The following is a 25,261-nucleotide window of genomic DNA, read 5'->3' on the forward strand; positions in this document are numbered from 1 at the left end:
CCAATACTCCCATCTAAATCACATCTCTCAACACAACATCCAAACTTTTCTTGAACACTCCCATGGTTGGTGACCCCACCACCTCCCTGGGCAGTGCATTCCAGTGCCTGACTGCCCTTTCCGAGAAGCAATACTTCCTAATGTCCAGCCTGAATCTCCCCTGGCACAGCTTGAAACCATTCCCTCTAGTTCTATCACTGATTACATGAGAGAAGAACCCAACCCTCAGCTCATTACAACCTCCCTTCAGGAAGTTATAGAGAGCAATAAGGTCTCCCCTGAGCCTCCTCTTCTCCCAGCTGAACAATCCCAGCTCCCTCAGCCACTCCTCATAAAGCCTGTGCTCCAGACCCCTCACCAGCTTCATAGCCCTCCTCTGAACATGTTCCAGGGCCTCAATGTCTTTCTTGCAGTGAGGGGCCCAAAACTGAACACAATACTCAAGGTGCGGCTGCACCAATGCCGAGTACAGGGGGACAATTACCTCTCTGTTCCTGCTAGTAACACTGTTTGTGATGCAAGCCAGGATGCCGTTGGCCTTCTTGGCCACCTGGGCACACTGTCAGCTCATGTTCAGCCGAGCATCGATCAGTACCCCCAGGTCCATTTCCTCCACACAGTCCTCCAGCCACTCTAACCCAAGCCTATAGTGCTGCCTGGGGTTTTTGTGGTTAAAGTGCAGGACTCGGCATTTGGTCTTGTTGAATCTCATCCCATTGGCTTTGGCTCAGCTCTCCAGCCTATCCAGATCCCTCTGTAGGGCCTCGCTACCCTCAGGCAGATCAACACTCCCTGCCAACTTGGTGTCATCTGCGAACTTCCTGAGGGAGCACTAAATGCCCTCATCCAAGTAATCAATAAAGATGTTGAAGAGGACAGGCCCCAGCACCGACCCTCGGGGAACACTACTTGTGACTGCTCTCCAACTGGATTTAACTCCATTTACCACCACTCTCTGGGCCCGGCCCTCCAGCCAGCTCCTTAACCAGCCGAGAGTGCACCCATCCAAGCCATGGGCTGACAGCTTTTGCAGGACAATAGCATGGGAGACAGTGTCGAAGGCTTTGCTGAAGTCTAAGTAGAACACATCAACAGCCTTTCCTTCATCCATCAGATGGGTCACAGGATCGTAGAAGGAGATCAGATTTGTCAAGCAGGACCTGCCCTTCACGAACCAATGCTGGCTAGGTCTGATCTCCTGGTCATCCCTCACCTGCCATGTGATCTCCCTCAAGACAATCTGCTCCATTACCTTCTATTGCACCGAGGTCAGGCTAACAGGCCTGTAGTTCCCCGGATCGTCCTTACAACCTTCCTTGTAAATGGGAGTCACGTTGGCAAGCCTCCACTCTTCCAGGACCTCAGCTGCTAACAGGGAGCACTGAAAGATAACAGAAAGCGGCTCAGCTATCACCTCCGCTAGTTCCTTCAGCACTCTCGGGTGAATCTCATCCAGACCCATGGACTTGTGGCAGTCAAGTTGGAGTAGTTATTCCCTGAACGCTTCTTCAAGAATCATAGGGGGTTCAGTCCGCTCCCCAGCCAAGACTAGCAAGTCAGAGTGTGGGGAGCCCTAGGAATAACCGAGATGACTTTTAAAGACAGACGTAAAGAAGGCATTTGGAACCTCTGCTTCTTCCTTATCCTCTGTGATCACATTCCCAGCCTCGTCCAGTAAAGAATGGAGATTCCCCTTTGTCCTCCTCTTACAGTTGATGTATTTGTAAAAGAGTTTCTTGTTTGTTTTTATCCCAGTGGCCAGCTTAGATTCAAGCTGGGCTTTTGCCTCTCTGATTTTCCCTCTATACATCTTAACAGCCTCTTTGTAGTCATTCTGAGTTGCTCTTCCCTCCTTCCACAAGCAGTAGATTCTCTTTTTCTCCTGCAACCTTAAGAACAGTTCCCTATTCATCCATGCCTGTCTTCTTCCCCGCTGGCTCATTTTGGGGCTCAGGGTGACCGCCTACTCCTGAGCCTTTAAGACTTCCTTCTTAAAGAGCGACCAGCCATCTTGGACCCCTTTGTTCGCTAAGACTGAATGCCAGGGGACTGCCCCTACTAGTCTTCTGAAAAAGTCAAAGTCTGCCCTCTGGAAGTCTAAGGTGGCAGTTTTGCTATTCTCCCTCCAGGTTCCACCTAGAATCAAGAAATCTACCATTTCATGGTCACTCTGTCCAAGACAGCCCACAACCTCCACATCTCCCACCAGACTGTTTCTGTTTGTGAACATCAGGTCTAGAAGGGCAACTCCTCTCGTGGGCTCTCTCACAAGCTGCATTAGGATTTTCTCCTCAGGAAACCCACTTGGCTGGTTTGATGACAACTAAAAAGAAAGACTCAGGCTTTTGTAACAGTCAAACTCTGAACAAGTGAAATGTGATGAGGTCTGAGTTCTCGGGCTGCTCAGCCAACAGACTCCCCTGCAGCGATCTCCCCATCATGGCATCATTTAGGTTAGAAATGACCTCTCAGGCCATCCAACTTTAACGTGGATAAGATCTGCTTCAATTCCAGTGCCCCCTCTTGTATTACCTGGGCTGTAAGATCAGAAGAAGATGTAGGAGATGTGGCTGTAGAGGGTGAATCTTCCCACCAAAATCCCATTATGAGTTGCTGCCATGTGACAGCTGGCAGCAGAGGGGCAGCCTGACAGAATGGCATCTGACGTGGAAGCACACATGAAGCAACGGTGTGCCATTGAATTCCTCCAAGTGGAAAAAACTGCACACGTTGACATTCACCAATGTTTGCTGAACATTTCTGGAGACCAAACAGTGGATGTGAGCAGAGTAAGGCAATGGGAGGTGTATTTCAGCAGTGGTAACAGTGGGTCACCATTGCTGTTGCAGACGGTAATGAGCACGACACATAGGCGCATCTTCCCTCCCCTCAGTCTCCCATCTCTGTTCTCCAGGCTTCTCCCAACCTCCTCATTTCAGTCATCTCATTAGCGGCAGCCTTCTGCCTAACAGCCTATGCTCTAAGAATGGCTCCTGTAGGTGATGGGTAACTTTTACCAGAACTTTGTGCAAGATTCCTCTACCACAGACAACCCTGGAGGCACAGACCACCTCTGTGTACAAAATGGAAGCAGTCCTGAAGGAAGCTTGGAAACTTCTGACATGATAACGCATATCCAAGATCTTGTCCTGTGCAGGGTCACAAAGGGAATGAGGAAGAGGGGACCTGACAACGTCCTATGTGAAGTATAAGCAAAGCGGTTGTCGCTTTCCCTGGACTGGTGAGCTCATAGATCTGGTTGGTTGCCAACTGGGGTAGGAGAACTCCTTGGGAGTTCCTACAAAGGGACCCATAAGTCATATGTGGGGAACATAAGTCGTACGCGAGGTACCTTGTGCAATGATTTGTGGTGGGAGCTACAGGTTGGGGATGGTTACAAGAGTGGGAACAAAACAATTTTGGCAGTGGAGGGGTAAAGCTATTTGGGCTGCTGTACTGTGGAAGGACATTGCTGCCCAAACAAAGAATATGGTTATAAACGTGCATCATGTAGATGCCCATGTAACCAAGTGTCGGGCTACTGAAGAACTGCAGAATAACAATAAGGTAGATCGAGCTGCCAGAATTGAGGTGACTCAAATAGACTTGGACTAGCAGAACAAGGGAGAGCTATTTCTAGCCCGCTGGGCCCATGAGACCTCAGTCCATCAAGGAAGAGATGAGACATATACATGGGCTAGAGACCGAGGGGTGGATTTAACTGCGGACGCTATCGCTCAGGTTATTCATGACTGTGAAACATGTGTTGTAATTAAACGAGCCAAGAGGATGAAACGTCTCTGGGGGGAAGGGAGGTGGCAGAATTATAGATATCAGGAGGTATGGCAGGTTGATTATATCACTTTGCCACGATCTCTCTTTGGTAAGTGTTATGCGCTTACCACAGTGGAGGCAACCACTGGGTGGCTCGAAAAATACACAGTACCCCATGCTACCACCTGCATCACCATACTGGGTCTGGAGAGGCAAATCCTGTGGAGACATGGCACCCCAGAAAGAAATGAGTCTGATAATGGGACTCATTTCAAAAATTCACTTGTGGATACCTTGGCCAGAGACCATGGCATTGAGTGGATTTATCATATCTCCTATCATACACCAGCCTCTGGTAAGATTGAATGCTTCAAAGGGTTGTTAAAAACCGTGTTGAAAGCAATGGGAGGCTGAACATTTTAGAATTAAGAACATTGCTAGTTAACACAAGTGGATCTGTCAGTAGAGATGGTGCTACACAATCCAGCTCCCTACATACTGTAGAGGGAGATAAGGTCCCTGCGGTGCATGTAAAGAACATGTTGGGAAAAGCTGTTTGGGTCTTTCTAGCCTGTGGAAAGGGCAAACCTCTCTGTGGAACTGTATATGACCAGGGACCAGGGTGCACTTGGTGGGTGATGCAGAAGGATGGGGATGTTCAATGTGTGTAACAAGGGAATTTGAAGTTGGGGGAGTGCAGTCAGTAATTCCATGTATGTATATGTATATAGACCTGTGTGTGTAATGCATTTTAATTATTGATTATTTGTATATAGATATGTTTTCTAAGCATGATGTAGTGATGTAGAATAAGGGGTGGAATGTAATGGTTTTGTAATTTTTTTCCATTGGTATTCCACATATCATAGTTAGTAAAACAAGTTTTTCTTCTTCGGTCTTTGCTGATTGTTTGTGTCCTTGAGCCCAGCTCCAGTCTCCCTACCCTGTTCCTTTTTCCCTTCCCATTTGTTTGGGGCCAGGGGACCCACAGGCCTCCTGCCCACCCTGTCACTGTCATACCCTGATCTGGATAACTCCATGACAGTGCTAACAAAGAGACCAGCTCTGGCACAACCGTTCATATTGCTGGCTACTGACTGCTGTCCCGGAGTGCTACTGTAGAGACAACAGGACTGTTGTGAAACACAGAAGACCTTCAGGCCTGCACAAATGCGAGGACTTGAGAGCACTGAGGCAGGATGGAAAAGAGCTTGTTGTGCTGCTGTCATGGGCTGTAGCTCCCCCAGAACCAGACAAGGGAGGAAGAAAGAAGAGATAAAGAAAAGTCTATTTTGAAAACTTTTTTATTTATCTCTTAACCTATTCAGGCAATCTGGTTCCATGTTTTCACAAGCTCTTGGTATAATAAAATGGAAAGCAGGTAGGAAAGAAGTAGTGAAATAAATTGCAACTTATTTGCAGGTTACGGTATTACACAAAATAAAAAATACAAACAAGAATAAAACATAAATAACCATCACTGAGAATCCTGTGAGGAAGATGTGCTCATTATTGAATCTGGAATAGATCATATTGCAACACCTTCCTGAGAGCATGCCTGATCTCCCTGTTCCTCAGGCTGTAGATAATAGGGTTCAGTGTTGCAGGAACCACTGAGTACAGAAGTGCCACTGTCAGATCCAGGAGTGGGGAGGAAATGGAGAATGGCTTCAGGTGGGCAAAAGAAGCAGTGCTAAGAAAGAGGAAGACCACAGCCAGGTGAGGGAGGCATGTGGAGAAGACTTTGTGCCGTCCCTGCTCAGAGGGCATCCTCAGCACAGCAAGGAAGATCTGCACATAGAACACAACTATAAAAACAAAGCACCCAAAGGCTAAACTTAGACTAAAAATGAGAAACACAACTTCCCTGAGGTATGAGGCTGAGCAGGAGAGCATGCGGATCTGGGGGACTTCACAGAAAAACTGGTTGACAACATTCCCATGGCAGAGAGGCAGTGAAAATGTTCTGGCAGTGTGCAGCAGGGAATAGAGAACCCCAGCGCCCCAGGCAGCTGCTGCCATGGTGGAACAAGCTCTGCTGTCCATCAAGGTCCCGTAGTGTAGGGGCTTGCAGATGGCAACGTAGCGGTCATAGGACATGACAGAGAGAAGGGAATACTCTGCTGAGGCAAAGAGGAGAAAGAAAAAGAGCTGTGCAGCACATCCTGCGTAGGAGATGGCCCTGGTGTCCCAGAGGGTGTTGGCCATGGCTTTGGGGAGAGTGGTGGAGATGCAGCCAAGATCGAGGATGGACAGGTTGAGGAGGAAGAAGTACATGGGAGTGTGCAGGCGGCGGTCGCAGGCTACGGCTGTGCTGATGAGGCCGTTGCCCAGGAGGGCAGCCAGGTAGATGCCCAGGAAGAGCCAGAAGTGCAGGAGCTGCAGCTGTCGCGTGTCTGCCAATGGCAGCAGGAGGAACTCGCTGATGGAGCTGCTGTTGGGCATCTGCTTCTGTTCCTGGGCTTGGAGTCCTGTTCAGTGTGCAGAAGATAATGACAAGTCCAGTACCATTCTCTTAGACACTTCGCTGTATTATGAAATGTTTTCATTCTTTTATGACAATGTCCATTTAGCACCATTACTTTCATTTAATTTCATGAAGTTCAACATTCCCTAAGCAGAAGAAGCATATGGAGCTTTAACCTTCCTCTCCTCTTCCAATCTAATCCCATCTCCCTGAATATTTTCATCAGCTTCATGTCTCATAACTTTACCTCTACTGCTATTAAGACCACCAGACCCAACCTCTGTGACTTTCAATATCTTTAAGAGAAACCTGCCTGTTTCCAGGATAATTGTATTACTCAGGTCAACAGAAAATGATGATAATTTCAACTAATACTACCCTACGAGAGAGGAGTATCTGAAAGCACATAATGTGTGACTGCTCACAGAACAAGAAATAGACAGAGGAAAAGATCAGAAATTTCAGAGCTGTGTTTTAATTTGACTGCCCCTTTTAGGTTTCAGCCTCCAATCCTTTTTGCCTTCCCTAAGAACAAGAAATGGAAAATCTCTACCCTGGCTCTCTTCTTCCCACGGGCCCTCAGAAACATTCAGTTGTGCAGTGGAGCTGTGATCCCTATGCAACAGGCAGCAGCTGTGGCAGCACAAGCCCTGCCGGGGGGCTCCTTCCCCACACACCACGTCTCCCCTCAGCACCCTGGGCAGCTCCCCGGGCAGGCTGAGTGCTGAGCCTGGCGGGTGGCAGAGACCCATACCCGGCACACAGCCTCTGGGGCACAGCAGGGACCCTGCTCTGCAGGACAGACCTGGGCACCCACCTGCAGCCCCGGCTGCACAGCCTGCAGCCGTGCTGGTACACGCAGCCCTCAGGACTGTGCACTGATGCTGCAGCATGGAAGACCTCAGCTGCAGTTGAAGTTTTTTTCCACTGTAGAGAAACAGGCTGAGCCTGCAGCCAGATCTGCTCTGGGATGTCCCAGATTTAGTTAACCATCTATGAATATCATCTGCTTGGCCTAAAGTGAGACTTACCATGTCATGGTCTGTGTGCAATGCTCCTGCAGTGAGCTCACAGCCTGCTCACACCTCACGCATCCTGGAAGCTCTCTCCCCTTTCTCTCCTCTCCTTCTGTCACCTACATTCTATGCTGTGCACAAAAGCTGCTCCTAGGCACAGCTGTCTCTCTGCAGCACCGTCCAGTTTAATAAGCTCCCTGTATCCCAGGAGTCCAACCCAACTCAGCTCAACAGAGGATTTGAGTTTCTCTTCCTCACTGCTTCCTCTGGAGATTTCCCAGGGGCTGAAGAGCTGAAAGCTCCTGATAGACAGCAGGGTCATCTTTGAAAAAGGCACTTGGATGTCAGATAAATTATTCACCACTGGACAGGCTGATTCCAGATGCGCTGTTTTTAGTTGCAGAATTAAACTCTATAACCCGAGCTCTTGTGAGGCCCCATCTGGAGTACTGTGTCCAGGTGTGGAGCCCTCAGTACAAGAAAGACATAGAGATTTTGGAAAGGGTCCAGAGGAGGGCCACAAAGATGATCAGGGGGCTGGAGCACCTCCACTATGAGGACAGGCTGAGGGAGTTGGGCTTGTTCAGCCTGGAGAAAAGAAGGCTGCGGGGTGACCACATTGCAGCCTTTTAATACCTGAAGGGAACCTACACCCAAGAGCGGAGTAAACTCTTCAAAAGGGCTGACAATAGCAGGACTAGGGGAAATGAATCCAAGTTGAAGGAGGGAAGATTTAGGTTGGATGTTAGGGGGAAGTTCTTTACTAGGAGAGTGTTTAGGCCCCAGAACAGGCTGCCCCGTCCTTGGAGGTGTTCAAGGCCAGTTTGGACAGGGCTCTGGGCAACCTGATCTAGTAAATGTGTATGTTTGGTGGCCCTGCTAGGCAGGGGGGTTGGAACTACATGATCTTTGAGGTCCCTTCCAATGCAGGTCATTCTGTGATTCTGTGATTCTGTAATGAATGTATTTGGCACTGGGTGCACAACGGGTCACTCCTATCTTGCACACCAGCAAACAGAAGTGTTATATATTTAAAAGCCAAGCCTATACATATTCAACCAATTTCCTGGAACTCATCTTCATATTCATTATTTTCCAGGAACTCATTTACATTCTGTCCCTCTGTTGCAGAATGGCTGCATGAACATGGCAGCCACAAAGATGTGTATGAGCATAGCCTGTATCGCAATACAGACTTTGTACTCATGGAAAAGTACTAAGCAGTAAGCAAAGGACACAATGTCCTTGAAGCAAGCTGTAAACAACTAAAAATGGAATTTGTATCCGCTAATCTAAGGAAGCCGTCGAGTGTCCTAACTGCAGTAGCCCACACATGGGTCTTGCTTGATAATTGCTTCATATGGCTATTCCGCCTAGCTTCTTATGGCTATTCTGTCTGGTAACTATAAGCTACTCACCAGTGAACAAATGACACATGTATTAGGAGCACTATATAAGCTGTGTAAGAGTCACAATAAAGTTGAAGCTTTATCACTCATATTGAGTTCGTATTGCTTCCCCATTCGATGGCAATCGCACAGTGAACCCCATCAGCAACACCCCTCCGTCTGGCATATGCGCTGTTTCTAGCTGGGTTCTTCCTGCAGTGGTCATGGGGATGAAATCAGACATCTTCCTTGCAAAGGCTCAAAGTCTTCCTCACTCTGTCCTTTTTACCTCATCATGTTTGATAGAAGTAGTCTGGTTCTGGTTGGCTTCTTCCATTTAGTGTGCAGGAAACTTCTCCCTTATCGTAACCTCACATCCTACTTGGTTATGGGCCCCGGTACCTAACTTCTAACTTTGAGATGCACTCTTTTACTATATTAGGTTGTCCTAACAGATCGTGTTTGCCTAGCAGAAATGTAAATGCCTTATCTGGAAAGCTCTGCTCCTGGCCCTTAATAAAAAAGACACACAGACAGGACAGGGACAATCTGACTTCCCCTTTGCAGGGCTGTCATTCAGCTGGGGCAGTCAATGCAGGTGTCTCATCTCCAGATGTAAAAGCCTGGGGTTGAATTGAGATTCAGTTCAGCACAGACCTATGGGAGATGGGACTAATCTTGGCTTGGAGCAGATGAGCACAAGGCGTTGCCTGAATGCGTGAGCCCGTGGTCTGAATCCTTGGTGTTTCTTAAGGTGGAAGTTACTTGCTCAAAAACAGACACTCAATGAGCACAAGGTGCCTGTGGTACTCATGGATGTATGCAACAGTGCCTGCAATCTGTAGTAGACAAGATCTGTGACCTACTCCCTGAGCATCAGATGGGGGCCAGACAGGGCATGGGAGTATTCTTGGCCATCCTAAATGACATCAGATGTTTGAGTAATGGGCACCTGAAAATGCAGCGTTATTCAGCAAATTCCAGAGCTTAAGGCATTCTGAAGCTGTGACACAAGTACATTCTTTCACTGATGATGTTTGTTTGTTTTGGGCTCATGTTTGAATGGCAGTTCCCTGGAGTCTCCAGCACACCCCCAGCCAGCTGGAAAATGCAGCTGAGGACCTTCAGGAAAGCCATGCCCCTGGTAGCGTCAGCGCTCACTGTACAACTGTGAGTCCCACAATGGGTCTCGTGCCTGTGTGCCACTTTCTGAACACCAGTACCACGGTGTAGATCTGAGGCCCAGCCAGGCTAAATCAAATCATGCTCCTGGAATGGGATGCTTTCGGAAGAGTCTTTTCATTAATGAGAGGACCACAAGCATTCACTCAGCAAAGTCTAAATCACTGTGCATTTACAGGCCTAGGGAATTGTTTGGCTCAGAGAGACATGGTGGGTTGATTCTCACCTCTGAACTGTAGCAAAGCAGATACAGACTCTTCATGACAGATGGCCAAGGAAGATGAGGAAAGGCTGCTGCCCTTTCATAGAATCACAAGGTTGGAAAGGACCTACAAGATCATCTACTCCAACCATCCTCCCTTTACCATATCTACAGAAAAACACTAAACCGTATCTCCTAGCTCCCTATCTAGATGCTTCTTGAACACTGCCAGGGATAGTGACTCCACCACCTCCCTGGGCAGCCATTTCAGTGCCTGACCGCTCTCTGAGAGAGAAAGTTCCTTCTTATGTCCAGTCTAAAGCTCTTCTGATACAACTTGTGGCCATTTCCTCGGGTCCTTTTTGTTGCCTGGGAGAACAAGAAAAGCTCCTCCTCATCACAGTCTCCCTTCAGGAAGTTGTAGGGTGCAATGAGGTCTCCCCTGAGCCTCGTCTTCTCCAGGGCAAACAATCCCAGCTCCCTGAGCCACTACTCATAAGACTTGTGTTCCAGACCCCTCACAAGTTTTGTTGCCCTTCTCTGGACACATTCCAGCGCTTCAGTGTCTTTCTTGTAGTGAGGAGCCCCAAACTGAACACAGTACTCAAGATGCGGCCTCACCAGAGCTGAGTGCAGAGGGATGATCACTTCTCTGCTCCTGCTTGCCACACTATTTCTAATACAGGCCAGGATGCTGTTGGCCTTTTTGGCCACCTGGGCACACTGTTGGCTCACGTTCAGCCAAGCATTGACCAATACCCCCAGGTCCCTTTCCTCTTCACAGTCATCCAGCTACTCTGCCCCAAGCCTATAGCACTGTATGGGGTTTTTGTGGTCAAAGTGCAGGACCTGGCACTTGACCTTGTTGAACCTCATCCCATTAACCTCATCCCAGTGATTCAGCCTATCCAGAATCCTTTGGAGGGCCTTTTTACCCATTGGGCAGATCAACACCAACTCCCAGCTTGGTATCATCTGCAAACTTACTTAGCTTGCACTCAATTCCCTCATCCAGGAAGGATGGGATATGGGTTTCCAAAGAAAGGGCATTTTGAGCCACTAAGAGATGGGATTTGGGGGACCCTGAGAAAAAATGAGTAGGGTGCAAATGGAAGAAATTTGGTTATGCCAAGTAGAGGGGTGGCCTCTACCAGGCTGGGACAGACCCCACCTGCTACTGCAGAGCTCCCTGCAAGTCTGCCCTTGGGCACAATCAGAGTGGCTACCTGGGCACTCACCACAGCATATTCCAAGTATGGAACTTGCACAAGTGGCTGTGGAGAGAGGAGTAGGAGAGAGTGAGAGAGACACGCAGTGGGGACCCCCACTGCCAATCACCTCCAGCCCCAGTCCACATCCCCCACAGATGCTTCACCTGAGCTTCCACTGTGTAGCACAGGGCAGCAAGGAGCATCATGAGGCTGAGCACAGCTGCCTTCACCTTCCTCTGTGCTCCAGGATGTGGTGAGGCTGAAGGAGGCAAGGTCTTCATTTATCCTCCCAGAACCCCTCCCACTCCCCAAGTGCCCATGGGCTTGACAGGCTCCCCTGGCATGGACTGGACCAGCATGCAGCCATCCCCTTCCCCAGCCCCAGGAAACAGGAGGAAGCCAAGGATCAGAAGAAGAACACTGAGTGTTGGGATCCCAATGGCATTGAGCCCAAAGCCCCCAGGTCCCAGCACTCAGCACACATGGACTTTTTGTCCTCCAGGACCACCCAGAGATGACACTATCCCCATATCAAGGCTTTGTCCAAGGACTCATCCCTGAGTCCTGTCCAGTCCTGTGAGGCTGCATGGTGTGATGCTGATCCTTTGGGGAACTGTGACACAGCATTTGGGGACACTGGGAGGTAAAAGACTAATAGGGACATGGGCAGTGATGAAATTATAGAGATACTTCGAAGACAAGGGGTCACAGGGATATGGGGACATGAAGATACAGGAACATCATGGGGATATGAGTATATCATGGCAGTACGGAGACATCATGGAGATATGGGGAAATGGGGACATGCGGCCAAATTGGAGATGCTTGGTGACAGGGACCTGGAAGTTTGTAGATGGTGCAATCAAGGCCAGGCTGGACATGGCACTGGACAGCCTGGTCTGGTGGCTTGTGACCCTGCACACAGCAGGGGTGTTGAAGCTAGGTAATCACTGTTGTCCTTTTTAACCCAGGCCATTCCGTGGTTCTATGTGGATAGTGGGTACAGGTGGGTGACAAGGACACATAGGGAGGTTACCAGTGTTCACTCAGTGCCTTTGTTGTCATGCTGAAGCTCAGGAGTGAATAACAGACCATGGCTATGGCTGATGGGTTTCCTCCTCATTTACTGCTGGAAAACCCAAAGACCACGACTTTTAGGATTGTGGAATCTCAAAATCATGGAATACCTGAACCACAGAGTCACAGACTCATAAAAATCAGTGAGTCATGGAATCACAGAATGTGAAATCACAGCACTATAGAACTACTGAATCATGGAATCATTTAGGTGGGACAAGACCTCTTAAGTCTCATCCGGAGATGTGTCATGTATTTTCTGCTCTGTTTACATAGCCATGAGCAGAAGTCTCCATGCTAGATTTAGATATTTGTATCTCATAACTCCGATGGCAGTAGTGCTGCTTCTGTCCTCGAGGACAGTTTGCCATTAGGTCATGCAGGCAGGAAATCCAAGGCTGGGGGTGAAAATCGGCTGGAGGTACCTGAATAGGTTCTGAAGTCACTGGGCTGTGTGCCTGAGCTTCAGCAGATCAAAGGTGGCCTATGGGTTTTGTTCCTGTGGTGATTCAGCAGCCAGTCATGGCTTCAAAGAGAATGAGTCGATGTATCCAGAAGAAAGAGAAGAAATAATAGAGTGCTGATAAATGTCTTAGAACTACAAACAACTCAAGGATTCTAAAAGGAAACACGATATGCCAATTTGAAATGCTTCATCTGACAGAACAGCCAGCTGGTCACAGCTTTCAGGGGGCATTTGCCATAAACAGGAGAGCTGCTGTAGGTCAGCTCTGAGAACAACACTTGAATGTTTACTTTGGAAATTGCGTGGGGAGCAACCAGCTGGAAGAGCTTCCCTTTCCTGACCTCCTCATATCAGTCATCTCATTAGGGGCAGCTTTCTGCCTAACAGCCTATGCTCCAGAATGGCTCCTGTAGGTGCTGGGTAAATTTTATCAGACCTTTGTGCAGGATTCCTCTGCCACAGACCATCCTGGAGGCAGCGACCACCTCTTTGTACAAAATGGAAGAAGCCCTGAAGGAAGCTTGGTAACTTCTGACCTTATAACTCATATCTAAGAATTTGTCTAGTGCAGGGTCTCACAGGGAATGAGGAAGTGGGAACCTGACAACCATCGTGCAAACCGGCTGCTGCTGCTGGCTTCTCAGAGGCACTGACAGATGTGAGCCTGAAAGCACAGACCCCAGCCAGGAGCCCAGGGATGGCCCGTCAACTGTTGCAAGCTGAAGTCAGCTCACAGTTTGATGATCAGCCATGGGCTTCCTGCTGGACTGTGTGTTTCTGAGAACATCCAACCCCAACAGCTTTAGAAATGTCTCACAAGAAGGAGGAAAGACAGAGTGACTGCACGTCCTTTATTCTGTTAAGGTTCACAGAGAGTCCAGTTCATTATGTACAGTACGTCTGCGCTACACTACAAAGTTACAAGCTAAAGAAGAATTGGTACGTGTAATGATATTTTAGTGAAAAACATTACAATATTAAAAAAAAAAAAAGATTTAATACATTTCAGTTATAAAAACTGAACAAAACAAAACAACAAGAGCATGCATCAGTAAAACCTGCATTACATACCATAAATTCCAAAAGATAGGCAGCTCAGTGTTTTTGAAACACATTTGATCATCACTTTTTTCACTGCGTCCTTGACTTCCTGGTTCCTCATGCTGTAGATGAGGGGGTTCACTGCTGGAGGTACCACGGAGTACAGAACTGCCACCATCAGGTCCATAGAGGGGGAGGAGACGGAGGGGGGCTTCAGGTGGGCAAAAAAGGCAGTACTGAGTATTAGGGAAACCACAACCAGGTGAGGGAGGCACGTGGAGAAGGCTTTGTGCCGTCCATGCTCAGAAGGCATCCTTATCACGGCAAGGATGATCTGTACATAGGACACAACTATGAAAACAAAGCACCCAAGGACTAAACAGACACTAAAAATGATAAGCGCAACTTCCCTGAGGTAGGAGGCTGAGCAGGAGAGCTTGAGGATCTGTGGGATTTCACAGAAAAACTGGTTGACAACATTGCCTTGGCAGAGAGGCAGTGAAAACGTACTGGCAGTGTGCAGCAGGGAATTGAGAACACCAGTGCCCCAGGCAGCTGCTGCCATGGTGGCACAAGTTCTGCTGTTCATCAAGGTCCTGTAGTGAAGGGGCTTGCAGATGGCAATGTAGCGGTCATAGGACATGATGGTGAGAAGGGAATACTCTGCTGAGAGGAAGAAGAAAATGAAAAAGACCTGTGCAGCACACCCGGAGTAGGAGATGGCCCTGGTGTCCCAGAGGGTGTTGGCCATGGCTTTGGGGAGAGTGGTGGAGATGCAGCCCAGGTCGAGGAGGGCCAGGTTGAGGAGGAAGAAGTACATGGGAGTGTGCAGGTGGTGGTCGCAGGCTACGGCTGTGCTGATGAGGCCGTTGCTGAGGAGGGCAGCCAGGTAGATGCCCAGGAAGAGCCAGAAGTTCAGGAGTTGCAGCTGCTGCGTGTCTGCCAACGGCAGCAGGAGGAACTCGCTGATGGAGCTGCTGTTGGGCATCTACTGATCCTGGACATGAGCAATCACGCCAGCAGAAAGAAAGGCAAGTTAGGTGAGAGTTCTCTTGGCACAAACCTGTACTGTTTCTTAGTGACCTTCCTCCTGCCGTATGATCCTATCCTTTCTCTTCCTCTGAGGGTAATATTGGTTCAGATCCACGGCCTAAGATTGTTGTCATGAGTTGGAATGTGGATGGAAGAGGAGAGACCTCTGCCCGTGGGCTCTGGAGAAGATGATCCTGAGCCACCCAGGTGGGTACACTGTAAAGTGGCAGGAGTGCTCAGATTTACTTGTAGAATGTGACATGTCACTTAGCAACTCACCACATCATCTCCCTGGGCTTTCAGGTAACAGAGAGATGCTAAGGCAAAGATTTGCATCCTACAGGGCAGCTCGCAGCTTGGAAGGACATCTCTCTGAGAGAGAGAGACAAGTGTCCTAATGATGGAGTCTCATTAAAAGAAATTCAGCAAGTTTTCCAGCCGCACAGAGTGTGTTGTCCACAGCCCTGAGTAGCCGCTCTCAGACCTTGTGCTGCAGAAGGAAATGAGCTCACGCCTGGAGAGATGCAGCCCTGCTCTGCTGGAGCTCTGGCTGCAGAGGAGGCAGTTCAAACCTGCCCAAGTATGCAGTGCAGCTGTGAGCCTCCAGCCTCATGCAGCACCCCGAGCAGCAAAAGGCCCCTGTGCTGCTGGAGGTCTCCTTCCCCCGCCACATCTCCCTACAGATACCTGTTCAGCTCCTCGGGCAGGCTGAGTGCTGAGCCTGGCTGGCGGTTGAGTCCCTGACCAGGCACACTGCCCTGGGATGCAGGGATTTTGGCTCTGCAGGACACCTTTACACTTCCATAGGGAAGGGATTCAGCTGAATCCATCTTATCCTGAGGTTGTAGTCCTGGCTCCTGGAGGAGACTCAGCTCCCTCCCATGCCTCCCACACACCCAGCTGGACCAGCACTGACCACATATCTGGCCACAAGCAACTGCCCACTTGCATCCCTCCTCTTGCACGGCCTTCTTTCACCTCCATCACCATTCATTCCCATCTTTGCCTGTTGCAGTCACTCTCCAGTTATCAGCTCCCATGGACTACATTTCCCTCTTGGATCCCCAATGCTACCCCCATGCTGGCTGTACCTCCCTCTCCCTGACAGAGCTGCCATCTGTGTCACACGGGTTGTGCTGCGCTCGGTGACATCTTGGTGACTACTGTAAGACAAAATACCCTTAAATAGGACATCTCCTTTTTTGGATAGCAGTCTTTGAAACCTTCATTTGCAACACTGAGACCTCCCTAAGGAGCAGTTCAGGTCTTGAAGACTTGAGGGAAATTGCTCGTTAGGTCTTTCTGCACAGTAATGAGACCCACAGCATATGTGGTGTACGTGAACTTTGGGGGCCGAGAGAAGACTGCTGTAAGCAAATGACGGAGGTGCAGTCAAAATGTGGTCCAGAAATGTTCAAGAGTGTTGGAGCTGCAATTGGTCCCTGTGGAGCCATTACCAACAAAGCTTCCCCACAGCCATATTAGAGCAGATAATTGGAGGCTGTAATTACAGGCAGGCCTTCATCTTTTTGCTTAGCACCACTACTATGGGGAAGTGGGCTACAAACTTCAGTTCAAGATGATGAGCACAGCACCAAGAGATGGTAGCCTGGCAATCACACCTGGTTTGACTGTGATGTTGTTGGCTATTCTCTCTTCTCAGTTGGCAAAGTACGAAGAGAAGTTTGTTACTGTCAGACCTTCATGCTTTCTACTGCTACTGTTGATGAAGGGTAGTAAGTTACACCAGACACTCCTTGAATCACTTCTCATTTTGCAGTTTTTCATATACAGTCAGTTGGCCATGAAAACCATGGAGCCCACTGTCTGTGTGCTACACCATGTCAATTTCTAGGAAGCTGGTGAAATGTTAGGGCAAGTGAGGCTCTTCTTGAGATAATCCTTTAAAGAATTAAGAATAATTGGTATCGTTGTCCAGTCTGAGCAGCTTATAGTAGACTCCCACAGTGATGTCTACTTTATTTCTTTGTCCCTTAATCCGTATGAAAGTAGGAATCAGGTAAATAGGGGCCTTTCTTGAAGATTAAGTATCCTAGGCTTTGGGGAATGTCAGAACAAAAGGACCAGTGGGACACGTCAACATTCCTATAGTTACAATACAGCTGAGTCTATAGTTAAGACAATACAGCTGGGTATAAATAAAGGAAAGGTAGCCAAAGAAACTGTTTTTGACTGATTGAGTGGAGGAGCTGGGTCAAAGCAACCTGAGGAAAGCAACCTGACTTCATCCCAACGACCACCAGAGTGAGACACCCACTGTGGACTGCGCACGTGACAGTAGGAGGGACAGCATGATAAATGAGTTCCCTGAAAAACAATGAATGTGTTAATGATATCTTGGAAATCTGTTAAATATGTATACACTTGCTCTGTAACTTTCTAACGCTTCTGTCCACTGATGTGCATGATAGGAGGATTGATCCCCATGTGCCCACTGCTGAATAAACACGTACCTGCTTTATAACCTAATTCTGGATATAGAGTTTGATTCCACATGTCACAACCTCTACAGCCACATCTCCTACATCCGCCTCTGATCTTATGGCCCAGGTAATACAAGAGGGGGCACTGCATTTGAAGCAGATCTTATCTGACTTAAAAGTTGGATGGCCTGAGAGGTCACTTCTAACATAAATGATGCCATGATGGGGAGATCTCTGCAGGGGAGGCTGTTGGTTGAGCAGACGGAGAACTCAGACCTCATTACATCTCAGTTGCTCAGAGTTTGACTGTTACAAAAGCCTGAGTATTTCTTTTTAGATGTCATCAAACCAACCAAGGGGGTTTCCTGAGGAGAACCTTTCATATGAAATTGCTACCAAGTGTCATCCACCTGCTTTGCACTGATCTCAGAGAATATTAGAGGTGATCATGGACTGGCCTGAAGGTAAAAAATTTGGAACATCACCAGAAGAAGCGGTGTCACATGCTAAAGAGGCCCTACCATTCAGTGAACTACTAGAAAATGAAAAGAAATATGCCCTTGAAACATACGCAGTACCCCATGCTACCGCACAAAACACCATATTGGGTCTTGAGAAACAAGAAACAAGACATTGCACCCCAGAAAGAACTGAGTCTGATAATGGGTCTTCTTTCAAACATTCCCTTATAAAAACTTGGGCCAAAAATTATGGCATTGAGTGGGTTTATCGTATACCCTACCATGCACCAGCCTTTGGTAAAGTTGAATGATACAATGTGTTGTTGAAAGCTATGTTGAAAACAATGGGTGGTGGAACATTGAAGTACTGGGAGAAGCATTGGTCAGAAGCCACTTGGCTGGTCAGTACTAGAGGATCTGTCACTTGTGATGGTCCAACCCAATCCAGCCCCCTGCATACTGCAGAGGGAGATGAGGTCCCTGCAGTGCATGTAAAGAAAATGTTGGGAAAAGCAGTTTGGGTCTTTCCAGACTCTGGAAAGGGCAAATCTCTCCATGGAACTGCTTTCACCCAAGGAGCTGGGTGCACTCGGTGTGTGCTGGAGAAACACAGGGACGTCCAGTGTGTACCACAAGGGAATTTGATGCTGGGGGAGTGCAGTCAGTGATTCCATGTATATATATGCATACAGATGTGTGTATATGTAACACACGTTAATTATTGTTCCTTCCTATACAGATAGCCAGTTGAGGTAAAAGAAGCTCAGCAACTTCTCTCTTTGGATCATGACATCTCCTTTAAAATAAGGGGCTTTGGAAGAAGATCTGTGACCCCAAATTTGCCCAGATGACCCCAGAAGTCCCTAAATGACCCAAAAATGACCCCATAACTGCCCCCAAATGACCCTAAAGCCATGGCCACGGTGAAGCTGAGAAAACCAACACAGGAATGTGACACGCCAATAGATTCTGTTCCCTTTATTGCGGCGCTGGGTGCATGGGGATCGCTGCACCAACCCACACATCCAGAGAAAAAGCGAATACCCATAGATAGGCATAGCCTATTTGTGGTCATTCATTCCATTGATAGGCATAGCCTATCTGTGGTCATTCATTCCAAGGACATGGGCAGAAATTCTAAGCATTAATTAACATCTCTGGTGGTGGTGGGATGATTGCGAATAGCCATTCTTGCTATAAATGCCCAACCAATTAAGGGGGGCTGCCCAGGCTGGTTTTCACTGATGCTGCCTCCAGCTGAGGCATCTGTTCTGCCATCTTATCTTCAACAGCAGCACATCTATTCTACTTTCTAATCTTCCCTTGAAAGCAAACTCTGTGACCCACTCCCAGTTCTGTTCCTTAGCTGACATTCACACCAGCCCCTTGTCCCCCAAGCTGTATCTGCTTAAGTTGTGCAAGAGGCTGTTCTCAAAATGTAGAACAGCTGCTCTCGTGATTCACAACCCTAAACCTGACCAAAACACTATCCCAAACCCCACACCAAACCCTAACCCTAATTCATTGCCGAAGCCTAACCCAAACCCAACAGAAACACATATCCAAACCCCAAACCTAAAACCAACCCTAAAGAAACCAAACCGAACAGAAACACATATCCAAACCCCAAACCTAAAACAAACTGTAAAGAACCGAAACCCAAAAGAGGCACAAACTCAAACCCCAAACCCAAAACTAACCCTAAAGAAACCAAACTCAACATAGACACAAACCCAAACCCCAAACCTAAAACCAACCCTACCCCAAACCCAACATAGACACAAACCAAAACCCCAAGCCTAAAACCAACCCTAAAGAACCCAAACCCAACATAGACACAAACCCAAACCCCAAACCTAGAACCAGCCCTAAAGAACCCAAACGAACAGACACAAACCCAAACCCCAAACCTAAAACCAACCCTACCTGAAACCCAAACCCATCAGAGAAGCACACCCTATACCCCAAAACTAAAACTAACCCAACCCCAAACCCAAAACAGCATAGACAAAAACACAAACACCAAACCTAAAACCAACGCAACCCCAAACATAAAACCAACTTTAAAGAACCCAAACCCAACATAAACACAAAACCAAACCCCAAACATAAAACCAACCCTAACCCAAACCCAAACCAACATAGACACAAACCAAAACCCCAACACTAGAACCAACCCTAAAGAACCCAAACCCAACATAGACACAAACACAAACTTCAAACCTAAAACCAACTCTAAAGAAACCAAACCTAACAGAGACACAAACCCTAAACCCCAAATCCTAAAACCAACACTACCCCAAAACCAAAACAACACAGACACAAACCCAAACCCAACAGAGACACAAACCCAAACCCCAAACCAAAAACCAAACCAAGACAAAACCCAAACCCAGTGGAGACACAAACCCAAACCTCAAACCTAAAACCAACCTACCCCAAACCAAACATAGACACAAACCTAAACAACAAACATAAAACCAAACCTATTCCAAATCCTAACCCAACATAGACACAAACCCAAACCCCAAACATAAAACCAACCCTAAAGTACCCAATCCTAACATAGACACAAACCCAAAACACAAACCTAAAACCAACCCAAAAGAAACCAAACCCATCAGAGACACAAACCCAAATCCCAAACCTAGAACAAACCCTGAAGAACCCAAACCCAACATAGACACACACCCAAACCTAAAACCAACCCTACCCCAAACCCAAACCACACACAGACACAAACCCTAAACCCCAAACCTAAAACCAACCCTACCCCAAACCCAACAGAGACACCATCTTAAGGTGCAAGTCCATCTGTGTTTCATCAGTCCAAAGGAATCGTTCTCTGATGGTCCTAGAGGCTTAGAATCTTAAGGAGAATAATACAAATGCTTCAAAGGTACCTGGAGAGGAAGATCCGCCCTCCAGGGCAAGATACAGGCCATATTCTTATTTTGGGTCAATACTTCTGCTTGTACTGGATTGTGTCCCGGCTTCCGATACCATACCCTCTGGCCAGATATCTGCGGCCGTATAACTATATTTGGCACCAGAGGAGGAGTCTTGATCTGCCATAGGGACATGATAGGTGTCCCTTTAGCAATAAAGACCGGAGTATTGACCACGATGTCAGTAGGCCACGTACCTATCACCGAGGGGGTGACTGAACCTCCCACCTCCAATAATCTCCCCCAAGGTGCAAGTAGGCCACACCACTTGGGTCCTACCTGCACCTTCCAGGGCCAATTTATCTTATGGATTCCCAGTTTTAAATTCTCAGGGGCAGGGAGCAGAAGATTATTTTCATTACCAACCTGCGGTTTTACCTCACTATCAGTACCTGTAATTTGGATCCTAAGAGGGGAGGTCCATATAGTTTGTAACATTTTCAGGTCACTGGGTCTGCCATCCCGAGGTCTTTCATTCAGGTCCCGCAGGGTTTCATATAATGTTTTCGTCCACCCCTGCAGGGACTGGGAGTCTGTCTTCAGGGCAGTCTTGAGGATACCATTGTAACATACAGTAAGGCCTGCCCCTGTTGGATTATATGGTAGGTGGAATCGCCATTCAATGTTATTTTCTTCTGCCCAGCGCTGTATCATTGCACCAGTAAAATGAGTCTCTTGGTCACTCTCAATAACTTGAGGTGTCCCATAGGTAGACATCAATTTAGTAAGTGCCTTGATGGTATACGCCTGATTTGCTTTTGGCACTGGATAGGCTTGCAGCAGTCCTCTTACGGTGACAACGCAGGTCAGGGCATATCTCGCCCCCTCAGATCGAGGGAGGGGCCCAATGTAATCAACCTGCCATCTTTGGAGAAGACTGTATCCTCTAGCAATGTGGGATGTTGTTTTGGGCAATGGTCTTGGTCTCATCTTTGAGCAAGCGTCGCAATCCTGACATGCTTGGATGATATCAGATAGTTGTACAGGCAGCCCGCATGCTTTAGCGGCTGCCCACATTATCTTCTGTCCAACATGCCGTAGCTTCTGATGTAACCAACGGGCAACATTTTCAGACTGTGAATTCTCAATCCATCGGATTTGGGCCAGTGTGTCAGCTTCATCGTTTCCTGGTGACTGCAGGGGTTGATGACCAGAGACATGGTAGACACGTACCATCCTGTGTTTGACTGTATTCCAAATGTCTACCCACATGTCTTCACCCCAAATCGGTCAGGTGTGGATAGTCCATTCCTGGGTAGCCCACTGTGTAATCCACAGAGTAAGTCCCCGGTACACAGTCCAACTATCTGTACAGATGTTCAGGACGCCGTCACCAGGTTCTTTAGTTATGACCATCCACACGGCTCGCAATTCTGCCCATTGGCTGCTCTGACCATCCCTCTCATCAAACCAGATGGTCTCAGTAGAGGGATGATATGCTATTGCTCGCCACTTGCTCGGGTTGCCTCTGCTGGACCCATCCGTATACCAGGCATCTTCAGGAATAGGATATCTTCCTTCCTGAACAGGACTCTTCTCTGGTGGAGCAACCATCGGTTCTTTTGGTGTATCACTGTGATACGTCACTGGGCCTAGGATCTTCTGTAATTCTTCTTTAAGTGGAGATGAAGACAGGCTGCTTCTCTGGCTTAGATAGGCGACCCATTGTGCTACTGTTTGTGCTTGGGCCACCCCTGTCTTAGGAAGGTGAGTCAAATCTCTTACACACCCCTGGATTGGTAATGTAGTTTTAACTATGACCTCTGCCGTTTGTGTTATCTGTTCTACCGCTTGTAATGCCGAATAGGCAGCCAATAACTGTTTCTCGATCATGCTGTATCTTTCTTCTGCTCCGTGCCAAACCTGAGACCAGAATCCAATGGGGGTTCGAACAGAACTCTGGCATTGCCACAGGCCCCAGACAAAACTATCCTGGGTAACATGAACATCTAGTTCAGCTGGGAGGGTCGGATCAAATATACCCAGTGCCTGAGCTTGTTTAACTGCCAGTTTTGCCTGTTGGAAAGCATCCTGTTCTACCTTCCCCCAATTCCATGATTGACCCTTCTTCATAAGCTTATACAATGGCCTCAATATCTGAGCTAAATGAGGTATAAAGGAGCGCCAATACCCCAATATACCCAAGAATTCTTGCAACTGTTTTGATGTTGTAGGAACTGGAAACGCTTGGACTTTATCTACTACCGCACTGGGTAGTACTTTGGTTTTCCTGGACCAAATTACTTCCAGGAATTTTACAGATAACCCCGGACCTTGCACCTTCTGTGGGTTTATAGCCCACCCTCTTTTCTGCAGATAAGCTGCCAACAAATCTGCTGCTTGTCTCACTGCCTCTAATGAATCAGATGTTAACAGGAGGTCATCAATCTAATCATATAAATTGACATTATTTGGTTTTTCCTACTTAGCCAGATCACGTGCCACTAAATTATGACAAAAGGTGGGCGAATGCACGTACCCTTGTGGTAGGACCTGGAAAGTCCATTGCCTATCCTCCCATGTAAATGCAAACTGATCTTGCGATTCTTCACTGATTGGAATACTGAAGAATGCATTCGCTAAATCTAGGACACAGTGATATGTTTTAATTTCCCTGCTTAGTGTGTCCATTAGGGAGGCAATATTGGGTATGGCCACATGAACAGGCAGCGTGACCTTATTCAATTCCCTGTAGTCTACTGTCATCCTCCGTGTTCCATCCGGCTTTTGCACTGGCCATATTGGGGAGTTGTATGGGTTATGTACAGGCCTTATAATACCCACTCTTTCTAATTCCTGTACCATTTTTGTTATTTCATTCTGCCCACCCGGAAGTCTGTACTGTTCTACATTAATAATCCGGCGTGGCTTCGGCAGACAAATAGGCTCATGTTTTGCATGGCCTCTCAATATTGTCTGAATTGCCCGGATACTAGTGTATCTCTGCTGCAGCTGGAACTCTCCCACTTTTGTGTGGAGAGCCAGACCCCACAAGATATCAATTCCTAACATATACTCTGGAATTAGAGCAATGGATACCTTGTACTCCCGTGGTGGGAGGCGCCCAACCCCCAATTTTACCCAGGTTTGGGTGACTGGAATGGTCTGTCCCCCAAAGCCTCCAATCATCATTCTATTACCTTTGAATTTGTTTGGGTCTTTATATATTATAGATGTCTCTGCCCCAGTGTCAACTAGGGCCATAACCTTGTGTACATTCTTTCGGGACTAGTATATCGTCAGCTCTACATAGGGTCTCCGGTCCCGTCTGGAGGCCCTAGGGGGACTGCCGTCCCTCGTCACACAGTGAACTGAGCCAGGTTCAAGTCTTATACCTCTGATGCCTCTGGTATCGTGACCCGAGGCACCTGAGGCGGCTTATTTTTCCTACTCGGAACTACAAAGTCTTCTAAATTCCATGTTGTTGTTGGTCGCCGCTCTATAAGTCTTATCCTTGGTCTTTTGGGGTTGTTCTGAAATTTTTGTTCATCCTTCAGCTGCTTCCACAGCTGAAGGAGAACGTAATTAGGCTGACCATCAGTTTTTGAAAATTGAATGCCTGCCCGGAGTAGATCATTGAACATTCGTTTTCGGGACACTCTAACAGGTCCTACCGAGGGGTTTGAGGGGCTGATCTTCTGGCTCACACTATTGGAAAAGCCTCGGCATCCTCAATCACCCTGATATTGCACTTAGTTCGTAGGCGCTCAGTTTCCCCAAGGTCTGCTACCAATTGGGCAGCTTGTTGGACTGCTGCTTCTGCGGCTACTAATGGGTTAAGTATGGAAACCAGTGTTCCATACATATGTGAGGGAGCATGTTGTAAAATTAGGTCCCTCATTCCTGCGGAGAATCTTACCATATCAGGGCTATCAAATGTATCTTCGTAGATAGCCTCTCACATGCCTAATCCTTGTATATAGTTTTGAAGGTCTTTCATAGAAGACAAAATCCCCTTATTTACTGGCATATCCGTTTTATTCGGCCACACCATGCAGCAGGCAGCCATTATCCAGTCTACGATTGAATGATTTTCCTCTGGGAACTGGGTCCCTGCATACAATCTCTTCCTAAGGGCAGGATGGACTGTTATCATTGCCAACTTGGATACTTCGGGGCCACTAACCAGTACACTTTCTGCCCCCGAATCCCATAACTGTAATAACCAAGCTGGAACACTTTCCCTCAGCCTTTGCTTGAATTGTTGCACTAGGTCCATGAGTTCAGCGGGTGTGTATGGACAGGCTGTTACATGTTAATAAGACTCAGCAGGGGGCCATTGTTCGGGGGGCACCCCTGCTGGTCGATCTTGAGTTTTCTTTGTTTTTCGAGTTACTACTGGATGGACTTCTAGTAAGTCCGTCTTAGGTGGCTCCTCTAGGACAGATTTAGTAATCTTATTTTGATCCGTTCTTTCAGGATCCTGATTGTCATTTAATAAAATATATCTAATTTGAGGGTTGGATGAAAAAAATGATGGATTCTTCCCTGTCAACAGATTGATCTCGCCCTCCAGTTTTTCAATGCGGGCCTTTAATAATATATTTTCATG

The 25,261-nt window shown here is 47.6% G+C and overlaps 1 protein-coding gene across 1 annotated transcript; it reads right to left on the reverse strand.

Annotated features, from left to right (window-relative positions):
* Positions 1 to 1,255: 1,255 nt before the first annotated feature.
* Positions 1,256 to 15,035, reverse strand: LOC146754738 (olfactory receptor 10A7-like). The gene is made up of 10 exons (XM_085527426.1): positions 15,021 to 15,035; positions 13,855 to 14,821; positions 11,405 to 11,499; positions 11,201 to 11,303; positions 10,054 to 10,060; positions 4,779 to 4,890; positions 3,940 to 3,993; positions 3,018 to 3,149; positions 2,060 to 2,323; positions 1,256 to 1,381 (listed from the first exon to the last, which is right to left on the reverse strand). Exons 2-10 carry the CDS (start codon positions 14,810 to 14,812, stop codon positions 1,256 to 1,258), a joined length of 1,851 nt encoding a protein of 616 aa, XP_085383552.1. The 5' UTR covers positions 14,813 to 14,821; positions 15,021 to 15,035.
* Between the last annotated feature and the right edge of the window lie 10,226 nt (positions 15,036 to 25,261).

This window comes from Coturnix japonica, chromosome 38 (assembly GCF_054131305.1).
Source record: "Coturnix japonica strain WE chromosome 38, WE-NBRP24, whole genome shotgun sequence".
Classification (NCBI taxonomy): Eukaryota; Metazoa; Chordata; class Aves; order Galliformes; family Phasianidae; genus Coturnix; species Coturnix japonica.

Coding starts and splice junctions, on each gene's coding strand:
- LOC146754738 (XM_085527426.1), bottom strand. CDS start 14,812: ATGCCCAACAGCAGCTCCATCAGCGAGTTCCTCCTGCTGCCGTTGGCA. Junction 11,304..11,404: donor GCTACACAGTGGAAGCTCAG/GTGAAGCATCTG, acceptor CTCTCTCCACAG/CCACTTGTGCAAGTTCCATA. Junction 2,324..3,017: donor GAATCTTGCACAAAGTTCTG/GTAAAAGTTACC, acceptor CTTTCTTTTTAG/TTGTCATCAAACCAGCCAAG.